This window comes from Aspergillus vadensis (genome assembly GCF_003184925.1).
Source record: "Aspergillus vadensis CBS 113365 unplaced genomic scaffold BO88scaffold_10, whole genome shotgun sequence".
NCBI classification, from domain to species: Eukaryota; Fungi; Ascomycota; class Eurotiomycetes; order Eurotiales; family Aspergillaceae; genus Aspergillus; species Aspergillus vadensis.
In genome coordinates, this window is record NW_020292048.1 from 289,429 (window position 1) to 299,881 (window position 10,453).

Here is a 10,453-nt window from a genome sequence, read left to right on the forward strand (position 1 = left end):
TGACGTCATCCCAGCTCCCCTCGACGCGTCCCTCGCCATCTGTCATTTGATCACAGCCACAGATGGAGGAACCACGTCTGCAATATATATGCCAGAACCTGATATCTACTGTGTATATACACTGCGATGCATTTGCGCTTGACGAAACCACATACGTCATGCCGTCCCTCATCCAGACCACCTCACCACACATATATACTTTGAGCGGAGCATCGATGGGCACAATGCTCGGAACCATTCTCCATCAACCGTGACTTCTCTGGAACATACTTCTTTTATCCTGAGTTGAACAGTACCTCCTAAAACTATCAAAATGGACTCTATCAAGCCAACCATGGGTACGACGCGCAACCACACCGAAGAAGAACAGCGCAAGCTATATGACAACCTTCCTGCCGAACAACGCGATAAGCAGTCATTCACGGAGTGGGTGAAAGAAGCCTACAACGAGCAATACGAGAAGTGGATGCCTTGGCTGGAGGATCAATATCTTAAGTGGTTCGGCAAAGGTGACAACAAGGCTTCCTACGTGACCAAGGGTACGATAGATTCCTTGATATTGGCCGCCCATGCGTATGCTAACTATTGCAATCAGATAACCTCTCCAAGACCAAGGTCACCGGCGTTAAGCAAGTCGATCAGATCCAAGACGACGTGAATAACCTTGTTGGAAACCAGTTGGGTGAAAACGGTCTGCTGGCCCCAGTTGGTAACATGGTTTCAAAGGAGGGGTTCAATCGCGCCGAGCGTGGAGGAAAAGATGAAAATGGCTCTTATGGAGGCCCTCTTGGAGGAGCAACCGATCCCATTGTCGATAACTCCAAGAAGGCTGGCCAGGGGCTATCTACTGGAATACAGTCAGCCGGGTCCTCTGTTGCTAGCGGAGCAAAGAGTTGGGGAAGCGCGATCCCTGGATTCGGCAGCAAGTGAGATGGTACTTGAGCATGTGTCTGCCTGGTAGTATAATATGGTATGATGGTATGACTTAACGGCCTGCTATGACTTCTTCCGGCCCTTATGTTCTCTTTATGCATCCAAGAATTTGCCATATATTTTCTAATTTCATTCTTTAATTTGATATCCTGTATATCTTAGCTTTCGGACTAGTACCTTGTACTTCTTGAATATACAGAATGGTTCATGAACCCTCAGACTTTGTGATAACACCCGGGTCCAGCCTAAGAAGATGCTAGTGTAATTTGTCGACAGTCATCCAAGATAGATTCGCGACTTCCACCCCGAAATATCAATTAAGCAGTAAAAGCAACACAGCCGGATAGGACTTGCATAAAGGTCTCAGTGCAAGTCCTCACAAACATAAATAAACCTCGCCTCGCAATTACAAACAGTATTCAGACGTTCAATTTCGTCACAGACCAGTCGAATTCTCCTAGAAAACCAAGAATATAAGCAAATTCATACTCAAGATAGTTCCCAAATCTCCCACGAGGAGCGGTAGCAGTACACTATCGACAGCAGAATCAGTACGGCCTCAATGCCTGTACACCGCTTCTCTGACCGCCAGAAGCGGCAGAACATAGCGAACCTCGATCAAAAAACCTCGGATTTAGCGGATTTTGGAAACATACAGTCCCAGAAAAAGGAGCTTGGAATCTGTATAAAAAGGCGGTGGCAGAAAGCACATTACAGCCTCAGGCAGAAATGGGCACATTGAATCCTGATCTAGTCATGACATTCTGCCACATCACTTAGAACGTTCTGTATCTCACCGTGATATCACCTTCTTTACGCATCCCAGTGATTATGATGAAAATTCGACTTCAGCTCGAACCCAAAACTGCGGGATAATGCTATTGTAGTGAAGCTTGAGCACTCAGATCGAGAGAGCCACGCTGCGGGCAGCTTGTGACCCACTTTATCCACATCTCGAAGACACAGTTCTGGATAACCAGGGGCAGGCAAAAGGTTTCATGATGTTGGCTTTGAAGAGAATGGTGATGGTGGCGATGAGAGATGCGTCATGAGTTTGGTGGCATTTTTGGGAAATTGAACGTCATTTACGGACAGTTAGTGGTAAGGGAACATTATATAGATCGGGATGTTGGGCGCTGTGCTTGAGGAAGACATCTACAACCATGGGAAGATGAATTGAGTTATATATCCCAATATACATAAAACATTCGACGTGAAAGTGAGTCTCAACACTTCCTCAATCTATGCATATCTAACATCTACAGCAACAACCATCAAAATGCCGCACACCAGGACAGACACTGCATTCCGATACCCCCAGAACGAAGAGCAAAGCCGTCGTCTTCGCAACACCACCCAGGATCAAAGAGCCGCTCAGAGGCAGCAATTCTCATCGGAGTCAGCCACTGCGGCATCCCTGGCAGCTGATCCAACCTCCAACTGGGGTCCGGAGGAATTTTTTGAGACCACCGTCGATGAGTACGGTCAGCCAGTCACTGACCAGTGGGCGTTCACGGATGGTGCGAGGATGAGTAGAGGCGTCTCGGGTCAGGATGAGGCTGATGCGTTTGAGGCTGCTAATGATAAGTTTGATTGAATCCCGTGTAAATTGAGGCTTTGATGGGCAGATTGGTGATCTATCATTTATCGGTTATATAAGACACGGGACTCCCTTAATTCTGGAAAACTGCCGAGAGTTTTCACGTGGCCGTAGTATTTGACCAAGATCAGACCTGCTTATCGACTTCTCCGGCTTGATAGTGGCCGGCCCGCCATCCGTGCTGAAGTGACAAGATTTGCCCCGTAATCAAGCCCTTAATGGTAAAGATGTGATTCACAATCCATATGATGAGGAGCATGAGGGTCAAAGCGGTCGACCACACCTTAAATGCAGGCGAGTCCATGACTTTGCCAAGCTGGACGGCGGCATTGGTGTAGACACCCTACAACATAATGTAAGATACTGATGAGTCTTGCAGGTAAATGTGCACTCACCCACGGAAATACCAGAGACCATGCCGAAAGTGAATATTGTATTCTCCGCCAACCCCCTGGTTGCTTGATAGCCGTATGCAGAATGCTTATGATGGCGTAGCCCCACCAGAAGGTTCCGTAGCCCCAAGACAACAAACCCGCGAATTGGCTGGCATAACCAATTGGAGTCGCTGCTTCAGCGGTCAAGAATGACCCCCGATTGTACTCCGCAAATGCCCCAGACCGTACGACCTGCCCGAGAATCAGCAGCGCAAAGCTGCCCTGTCCAAACGGGCCACAGAGGATCATATCTTGATAGACCTGTTCCATGGGCATAAATTCGCGCTCGAAGAGACGCGCAATGAAGACATCAGCAAAGGACATTGCCAACGGTATACCGACACCGACTTCAAGGTATGCTACAATGATGGTCGGGACTTGCAGCCGAGCGCCAATTCCACTATACTCACATACGACACCTCCGCCAGCGGCAGAGGTCAGCGCACATATCAATGGAAGTAGAACGGAAGGTACGACAGCCTTGATGCCGGGAGCTTGTAGCTTCACGTAAATGTACGGTATTCCCATAACAGCAGTTAGAGCCATAGCCGTGTTGATCCACCACAGAACGTATGAGGCCATTGGCCATCCTGCACCCCATTGCTGGGCAACGGCCAAGGCGATCATTTGAATGATAGTTGTGAACGTTATAGAGACGCTAGTGAGACATGATACCTCCACCATGCTTGCCCGGAGTGCTCGTGCGACGTGCCGTGGATGCATGAAAATTCGCGCAAGGTAGACGGATACGCATAGTGCCAGGAGCACGATTGTATACACCCAAACTATCACAGAGATGATACGCAGACCATGGAATTGATAGTCCAGTTGATGAAGAACAATGGCTATTACGCCAGTACCTTGTGGTATCAGAAACCATTGGGAGGAAAAGTTCCATATTGCGATGTAGATTGGCGATGTTGGTACTGCAGTGTCATGGGCTTCATGATTGGGCATTTCGCAGAGCAATCCAGAGCCAATGCCCTGTAAAGCAAGAAGTTGGTTTTGGGAAGATTGCTTTGAAGAAAGAACAAATTCAGATCTTAGCGTATCCTGACCCGAATGACATCATGATCTCTTTGACCGTGTAGCAGTAGTTACATGCGGTGATCGTGAGATTTAGTTTCGGTTGACAGCAAAAAGCCTGTCTGACAGAAAAGTCAAGGGCACAAGATCTAGAACGGGGCTGCTACTACTTCGACCAACCTTTGTCGGTCCTAAATGAGGCCGTACTGACGTAACTCATCCCAAAAATATGTGTGGTAATTGTCCGTTGGGAGTTTCCATGGAACTGGCGCCGTTCCACTACCCGACAACTGTAGCGAATACTAGCATCCGGATATAGGCGACCGATAGCAGTGGCTCTAATCAGACGTAGCACAGCAATTCTGTTCTCCCTCTAGCTAAAGGAGTGCCTGTGACACTGAGAAGGGCCCGCCTAGTCGTGTATCACAGCAACTATAACTTGCGAAACAGGTATCAGATTCTTGCGCAGACATCGTCTCTAGCAATAGCTTGATCAGCCCTGGAATGAGAATCACCAGGCTAGACTATCACCTGAAGTATCGACTGGAGCATGCAGACGGGCCGGGCCTCTAATCCATTCTAGAAGCTCATTGTTGAGTCAAGACCGGAGGCGGTCGGAAATGTAAGATTATATGCGTTTAAGTACATGGTCAGAACAGACATTCAAATGTTTTGCTGAGAGCCATGAACCAAAGCTCCCCAGTGACGCTGACCAAAGGACCCGCTCGGGTCGGGAGAGGAAGGGCGCCCTGTGCTTGCCGTTGGATTCCACGGAACGACTCCGATTGACTCCACGAAATTCGCCAACTGATGGCCAGTGGTACGAAGGAAAAGAATCAATTCACCATAGCACTCTTGTCGGAATGGTGGTGACTTCTGGTGTTGCCGAGAAGATGGAAAATGAGGCTGCACTAACCCCAATCGGGCCGATCATGACGCCTTTCCCGATGAGGCAGGTCAGGTGGGTGTCACGGGTCTATCTTATCGCTTATCATCTGACCGGTTCCTGGCAGGAAGCTCCCCTTCTTCCCAGCTCCCCGTATTTATTCCTCCTTCCCCAAGCTGTTGTTGTTGTTGTTGTTTGATCTTCTCCCTGTCTCGCCTCCTCCCTAGCCTTCATTAGTCGGGCTCTATCATCGTACTTGACGAGCTGCCTATCTGATATCATTCTTCATATATCATTCATACATACTGCCTTGTTCCACCCACCATGCGTGTCGACTCGGCGGCGCTACATCTGGTCCCAGTGCTCCTGGGCCAGGTCGGTGCTCTACAATTACCCCTAGTCCAAGAATCCAATTCACAGTGGCCGACGACAAATGCAGGTGACAAGCCACTAATTAGCTCTCCGCTGCTTCAGGAGCAGGTCAAGGCGGAAAATCTATTGGACAGGGCCCGGCAGCTTTACAAGATTGCGGAGCTGGGAGAAGACGAATATAACCATCCCACTCGCGTCATCGGCAGCAAAGGTACCACATACCTCTTCCAATATTCTCGCAATGATCACAAACAGTTGACGATTCCTTGTTCCTAGGTCATCTTGGCACGCTCGACTACATTTACTCCGCCCTTACCGACCTCGGTGATTATTATACTGTCGTAAATCAGTCCTTCCCTGCCGTGAGCGGTAATGTCTTCGAGTCTCGCCTTGTCCTTGGTCACGATGTTCCCAAGTCGGCTACACCAATGGGTCTCACTCCCCCAACGAAGAATAAGGAGCCGGTATATGGCCCCCTGGTTGGTGTATCTAACCTCGGGTGTGAGGCCTCGGACTACCCTTCCAACTTGGAAGGCGCCGTTGCATTTATCAGTCGGGGAAGCTGTCCATTTGGGACAAAGTCTCAATTGGCTGGTAAAGCGGGAGCCGTCGCTGCTGTCATCTACAACAACGAGCGGGGTGACCTGAGCGGAACTCTAGGAAACCCAACACCCGATCATGTTGCTACCTTTGGTATCTCCGACGCGGATGCTGCCCCGGTCCTGGAGAAGCTGAAGAAAGGCGAGAAGGTCGACGCTATCGCCTACATGGATGCGATCGTCGAGACCATCCACACCACCAACATCATCGCGCAGACCACGGATGGTGACCCTGACAACTGTGTAATGCTGGGTGGCCACAGTGACAGTGTGGCCGAGGGCCCGGGTATCAATGACGATGGGTCTGGTACCCTGACCCTTTTGGAGCTTGCCACATTGCTCACCCAGTTCCGTGTCAACAATTGTGTGCGATTTGCTTGGTGGGCCGCCGAGGAGGAAGGCCTTCTCGGATCTGACTACTATGTGTCCGTTCTCACCCCGGAAGAGAACCGCAAGATCCGCTTGTTCATGGACTACGACATGCTCGGCTCGCCCAACTTTGCGTACCAAGTGTACAATGCCACTAACGCTGTGAACCCCGAGGGATCTGAAGAGCTTCGTGATCTCTACACCGACTTTTACGATGCTCATGGGTTCAACTACACGTACATTCCGTTCGATGGACGCAGCGACTATGATGCGTTCATCCGGCATGGTATTCCCGGTGGTGGGATTGCTACAGGAGCAGAGGGAATTAAGACGCCCGAGGAAGCGGACATGTTCGGCGGCGTTGCTGGCGAATGGTATGACCCGTGTTACCACCAGCTCTGCGACACGGTGGCCAATGTGAACTTGACCGCGTGGGAATGGAACACCAAGGTAGGATCGCAAACTATAGTAGTTGCCATTATGCGAATCATTCCTTTGCTGACTGATGTGATTCACAAAATAGCTCGTTGCCCACTCCATTGCGACTTACGCCAAATCCTTCGACGGATTCCCGGAACGGTCCGATGAACCTATCAGTCCGCTTGCCTATGAGGAACCGAAGTACCATGGCCACTACCTGCAGTTGTAAAATTCATGTACCCCTAAGCTTGATAGTGAGGTAATATCTGTAGCGGGGACCATTCTTTTCCTGAGGCTGAGTCAGATTGGAACTTATGAGATGAACGAATAGACTGTCACTTTCCATGTAGACCATCACCCTGAAAAAATTGTTGTATCATGTGAACGTTAGAAGATTGTCTGTTCAGGAACGCATGTACTTGTGGGGAAACGGTTCGGGACTTGCCTGGATTGGTCCTGGCTTTCCTCCATCCTTCTCCTCTGGCACCCTCATACCGAACTCTGTAAATCTAATCTTATCTGTCGCATTTGCAATGATGCTATGAGGGACCAGAATGTCTAGCGATGAGACTATAAGCAGAATGTAAGCGCTGCATCGCCGCTTAATCTATTTCCCAGACAACATGCAGACACCTGTCCAAGCTAAAAGGAGAAATGATTCAGAGACATAGTGAATGCCGATTGTTAACGTACCTACGATTCGTGCAATAACAGCTCACTGCGCTATACCATGATATACCATGATATATTGCTCTCTCCCCCTCCGGGAAGAGATCGACAGTTCCGGGACCGCCATGAAACGTTGGTGGGCCTCCAAGTGTCGAGGATTGACACTAGGGCCACGCTAGAACCCTCAGGGTCTGCAAACTACTCTACGGGGTGACTCCGAACAGGGCGTGAAACGGAAGTTCCTCCGAAATTGTCGCGAAAGTGTCTGTAGAGTAGTGATCGAGACCATCACGCGATTCCGGAATAATTAGCCATTCTTATTTGGCATGTTAAACGTGGAGTGGAGTCATCCCCTTTGTTGAAACAACACGGCCATGTTTCCTTGCCGTCCAATGCGTTACCTATAAAGCCAGCGTAGATCCGGTCTGTAAACAGAGATAATCAGCACCTATCGCGTCTGTCAAAGTCCATTGTCATACGCTATCACGGATTACCCGTCTCATCAGAATGCGTGGAATTGAAGCTCTTGCCTTCCTGGCCGCCATCGGTGCCGCTCACGGCCAGAGCACGGTCGGATTTGGCCCTTATTTCTCTCTGGGCCCTACCCAGTCGTGGATTAGAGAGGCCAACACCACCTTGGTTCTACCCGAGGCTCCTAGCCCTCAGAAGGACCGTCTTGCTCTTTGGCCCGGTATGGGTACAAGCGGTGGTGATCTGATCCAGGCTCTCGCTGTTTCTTTCTCCGACCCCAACTCGTAAGTAGATTATAGGTTAATAGTACGACTTCTCGGAATGATTCTGATAACCCATTGCAGCAACTGTGGCGCCAGCTCTGGACAGTGGTGTACCTGGGCTAGTACCCTTGAGGGTGAGTTATCATATAGCTTTAATTATCATATCAGTATTAGTCAAGCTAACTACGTGGTAGGCACGCAATTGGGTGGCAAGGAAGTCCCGGCTTCTGCTGGCGACAAGGTGACCATGCACTGTGAGGATTCTATCAACTATGCACGCTCCTGCTGTCGAAGATAGACACTAACCTCCGTCTACCTAAAGACAAGTACAACGACAGCACGGGCAAGTACGACCAGACCGTCTCGATCAACGGCGAGGTCGTCTCTACTCTTTCGACCAGTGCGTTTTTCACTCTTCTATATTGACGCCCCACTTGTATACTGACAAATACCAGGCTCGGGACAAGCCCAAGGCTGGGGCACGGCAGTTGAGTGCCAGGACGATGCGTGCCAGAGCACTGCGGGAGCTCACAGTAAGTTCCCAACCCATCTTCCGGAGATTAAAGACAAAGTTAACAGATCAAAATAGAGTACCTTGATACCACCATCATCCTTAACGCCGAGGATAACTCCTTTGGCGACACCCTGTCCATCAACGAGGCCAGCTCCTCCGGACTCTCGACCTCGGATAATGGCAAGACTTGGACCGTGTCGACCATCAACATCAACTCTCACACTTACAACCTGTGAGGTTGAAGTTGATCGTGTATAGTATATCCTGGGATAGGAAAGCTGTAGGAGTCTTCCCTTGTAGAATTAATTGTACATAAACTACGGAACATGCACGGTCATTCGCGTTCTTATAATTGTCCATGACATTGTTACAACGTCTTCATTAAAACATCATGTAGGTACTAACAAACAGCGTTATCATGCTCAGAGCTATTTCCATTCCATAACTCATGAGGCAGGTCCATTAGAGAAACTTGTTAACCTCCTGGTTAATTCCCTGGTTAACAGCACCATCCAGTCCACTAGGGACATACTGGTCAACCTTCTGGTCTACCATCGAGTCGACAAAGTTGCCTCCAGAGTTACCACCCTGTCCTCCGTTGTTAGAGCCACCCTGGTTGTTGTTTCCACTGTGGCTGCCGAGGAAGCCTACAAGGAAAGTTATTGTCAGCCAACGTCTTCAACTCCAGTCAATCATGTCGCGGTTGATAGGGAAACAAACCTTCTGCCTTGTTCACCAAGCCCCCAAGCCCACCAGAGGAGCCACCAGAGGAGCCACCGAAGGAGTCATTTCCACCACCAGACCCTCCGAAATTGTCTTGGTTGTCTCTTCCTCCGCCAAATCCAGAGTCATTGCCGCCGAAGCCAGAGTTGCCAGAGCTGTTACCCCCGAATCCAGAATTGTTTCCACCATGTCTGGAGTCGTTGCCTCCGTAGCCAGAGTCACCTCCACCGCGACCCCCGCCAAAGCCAGAGTCATTTCCTCCAAACCCAGAGCCACCCCCACCAAATTGAGAGTCGTTACCGCCAAAGTTGTTGTTGTTGTCGCGACTGTTACCACCACCAAAGCCAGAGTTGTCTCCGAAGCTGTTACCACCGCCGTTGCCTCCAAAGCCGGAGTCACCTCCGCGGCCACCACCCCCAAAGCCAGAATCATTGCCTCCAAATCCAGAGCCACCTCCGCCGAACTGGGAGTCGTTACCGCCGAAGCCAGAGTTGTTGCCTCCAAATCCGGAGTCATTGCCTCCGAAGCTGTCACCACCACCGCGACGGCCACCACCAAAGTTGTCTTGACCGAAGGAGTCCATGATTTCTATTGAGCAAAGAAGTCTGTTGATAGGGTGATATAATGTGAATGTATTTTCCAGATTCCAATCGAGTGTAACGATCACATAAACGAGACAAGAGGAAAGAGAAACAGAAAGGTAGGCAACATCCCGCTTTAACACCTCAGCCCCAACGGCAGAAGCAAATTGACCCCTCTATTCAACACTACAAGCTTGCGCCATTTATTCGCCACCCTATCCCAGCCCTTTCAGCCCTCAGCCATCAGCCCTCTGTTTTGAGACATCCCTAATCCCAAACTAGTGGCGCAATCCATGCATATGATGTCATGTATACACTAGTGAAGGAGCTAAGATGCGCCTTAGGGATCTCGAATTCAAATCACGATGCGAGATCGCGGCGATAATGACGCTAAGCTCCAGGGCGAGTCAGCTCGGGGACCATTCAATTCCGAGGGGATCCGATCGTATGTGATAAGACTAGGTTCTGGGTTGTAGTGTGGCGATTTTGCTTTTGATTTTGATCGCAGTACGGTGAGTTCTACCAGCTACATAAGTAACCAAGTACCCTCATCACACTATTTATCCTTCAAAAAGTGCTTTTTAGGCTCTGTT

General features: G+C 49.7%; 6 protein-coding genes across 6 annotated transcripts; 4 read left to right on the top strand and 2 right to left on the bottom strand.

Annotated features, from left to right (window-relative positions):
- Positions 1 to 68: 68 nt before the first annotated feature.
- On the top strand, positions 69 to 1,085 carry BO88DRAFT_404519 (uncharacterized protein). The gene is made up of 2 exons (XM_025706645.1): positions 69 to 539; positions 596 to 1,085. Exons 1-2 carry the CDS (start codon positions 314 to 316, stop codon positions 928 to 930), a joined length of 561 nt encoding a protein of 186 aa, XP_025563267.1. The 5' UTR covers positions 69 to 313; the 3' UTR covers positions 931 to 1,085.
- A 1,018-nt stretch (positions 1,086 to 2,103) lies between these two features.
- On the top strand, positions 2,104 to 2,674 carry BO88DRAFT_34839 (uncharacterized protein). The gene is made up of 2 exons (XM_025703416.1): positions 2,104 to 2,152; positions 2,199 to 2,674. Exon 2 carries the CDS (start codon positions 2,213 to 2,215, stop codon positions 2,528 to 2,530), a length of 318 nt encoding a protein of 105 aa, XP_025563268.1. The 5' UTR covers positions 2,104 to 2,152; positions 2,199 to 2,212; the 3' UTR covers positions 2,531 to 2,674.
- On the bottom strand, positions 2,596 to 4,274 carry BO88DRAFT_34820 (putative malic acid transport protein). Its single transcript, XM_025703408.1, has 2 exons — positions 2,929 to 4,274; positions 2,596 to 2,876 (listed from the first exon to the last, which is right to left on the bottom strand). The coding sequence occupies exons 1-2, from the start codon at positions 3,922 to 3,924 to the stop codon at positions 2,661 to 2,663; spliced, it is 1,212 nt and encodes a 403-aa protein (XP_025563269.1). The 5' UTR covers positions 3,925 to 4,274; the 3' UTR covers positions 2,596 to 2,660.
- Positions 4,275 to 5,034: 760 nt separating this feature from the next.
- Positions 5,035 to 7,239, top strand: BO88DRAFT_404522 (aminopeptidase). The gene is made up of 3 exons (XM_025706646.1): positions 5,035 to 5,462; positions 5,528 to 6,669; positions 6,743 to 7,239. The coding sequence occupies exons 1-3, from the start codon at positions 5,204 to 5,206 to the stop codon at positions 6,866 to 6,868; spliced, it is 1,527 nt and encodes a 508-aa protein (XP_025563270.1). The 5' UTR covers positions 5,035 to 5,203; the 3' UTR covers positions 6,869 to 7,239.
- Positions 7,240 to 7,815: 576 nt separating this feature from the next.
- BO88DRAFT_461817 (uncharacterized protein) lies at positions 7,816 to 8,792 on the top strand (the record flags this gene model as incomplete). Its single annotated transcript, XM_025711188.1, has 6 exons — positions 7,816 to 8,063; positions 8,124 to 8,176; positions 8,237 to 8,296; positions 8,365 to 8,442; positions 8,498 to 8,575; positions 8,632 to 8,792. The coding sequence occupies 6 exons, from the start codon at positions 7,816 to 7,818 to the stop codon at positions 8,790 to 8,792; spliced, it is 678 nt and encodes a 225-aa protein (XP_025563271.1).
- A 226-nt stretch (positions 8,793 to 9,018) lies between these two features.
- On the bottom strand, positions 9,019 to 9,862 carry BO88DRAFT_487626 (uncharacterized protein; the record flags this gene model as incomplete). Its single annotated transcript, XM_025712557.1, has 2 exons — positions 9,019 to 9,203; positions 9,277 to 9,862. The coding sequence occupies 2 exons, from the start codon at positions 9,860 to 9,862 to the stop codon at positions 9,019 to 9,021; spliced, it is 771 nt and encodes a 256-aa protein (XP_025563272.1).
- Positions 9,863 to 10,453: the final 591 nt, after the last annotated feature.

Bases quoted from the DNA above. Each gene is read 5' to 3' on its own strand.
- BO88DRAFT_404519 (XM_025706645.1), top strand. From the start codon at position 314: ATGGACTCTATCAAGCCAACCATGGGTACGACGCGCAACCACACCGAA. The intron at 540-595 runs GTACGATAGATT...TATTGCAATCAG, and splicing joins GGCTTCCTACGTGACCAAGG to ATAACCTCTCCAAGACCAAG.
- BO88DRAFT_34839 (XM_025703416.1), top strand. From the start codon at position 2,213: ATGCCGCACACCAGGACAGACACTGCATTCCGATACCCCCAGAACGAA.
- BO88DRAFT_34820 (XM_025703408.1), bottom strand. From the start codon at position 3,924: ATGCCCAATCATGAAGCCCATGACACTGCAGTACCAACATCGCCAATC. The intron at 2,877-2,928 runs GTGAGTGCACAT...ATTATGTTGTAG, and splicing joins GGTCTCTGGTATTTCCGTGG to GGTGTCTACACCAATGCCGC.
- BO88DRAFT_404522 (XM_025706646.1), top strand. From the start codon at position 5,204: ATGCGTGTCGACTCGGCGGCGCTACATCTGGTCCCAGTGCTCCTGGGC. The intron at 5,463-5,527 runs GTACCACATACC...CCTTGTTCCTAG, and splicing joins TCGCGTCATCGGCAGCAAAG to GTCATCTTGGCACGCTCGAC. The intron at 6,670-6,742 runs GTAGGATCGCAA...TTCACAAAATAG, and splicing joins CGTGGGAATGGAACACCAAG to CTCGTTGCCCACTCCATTGC.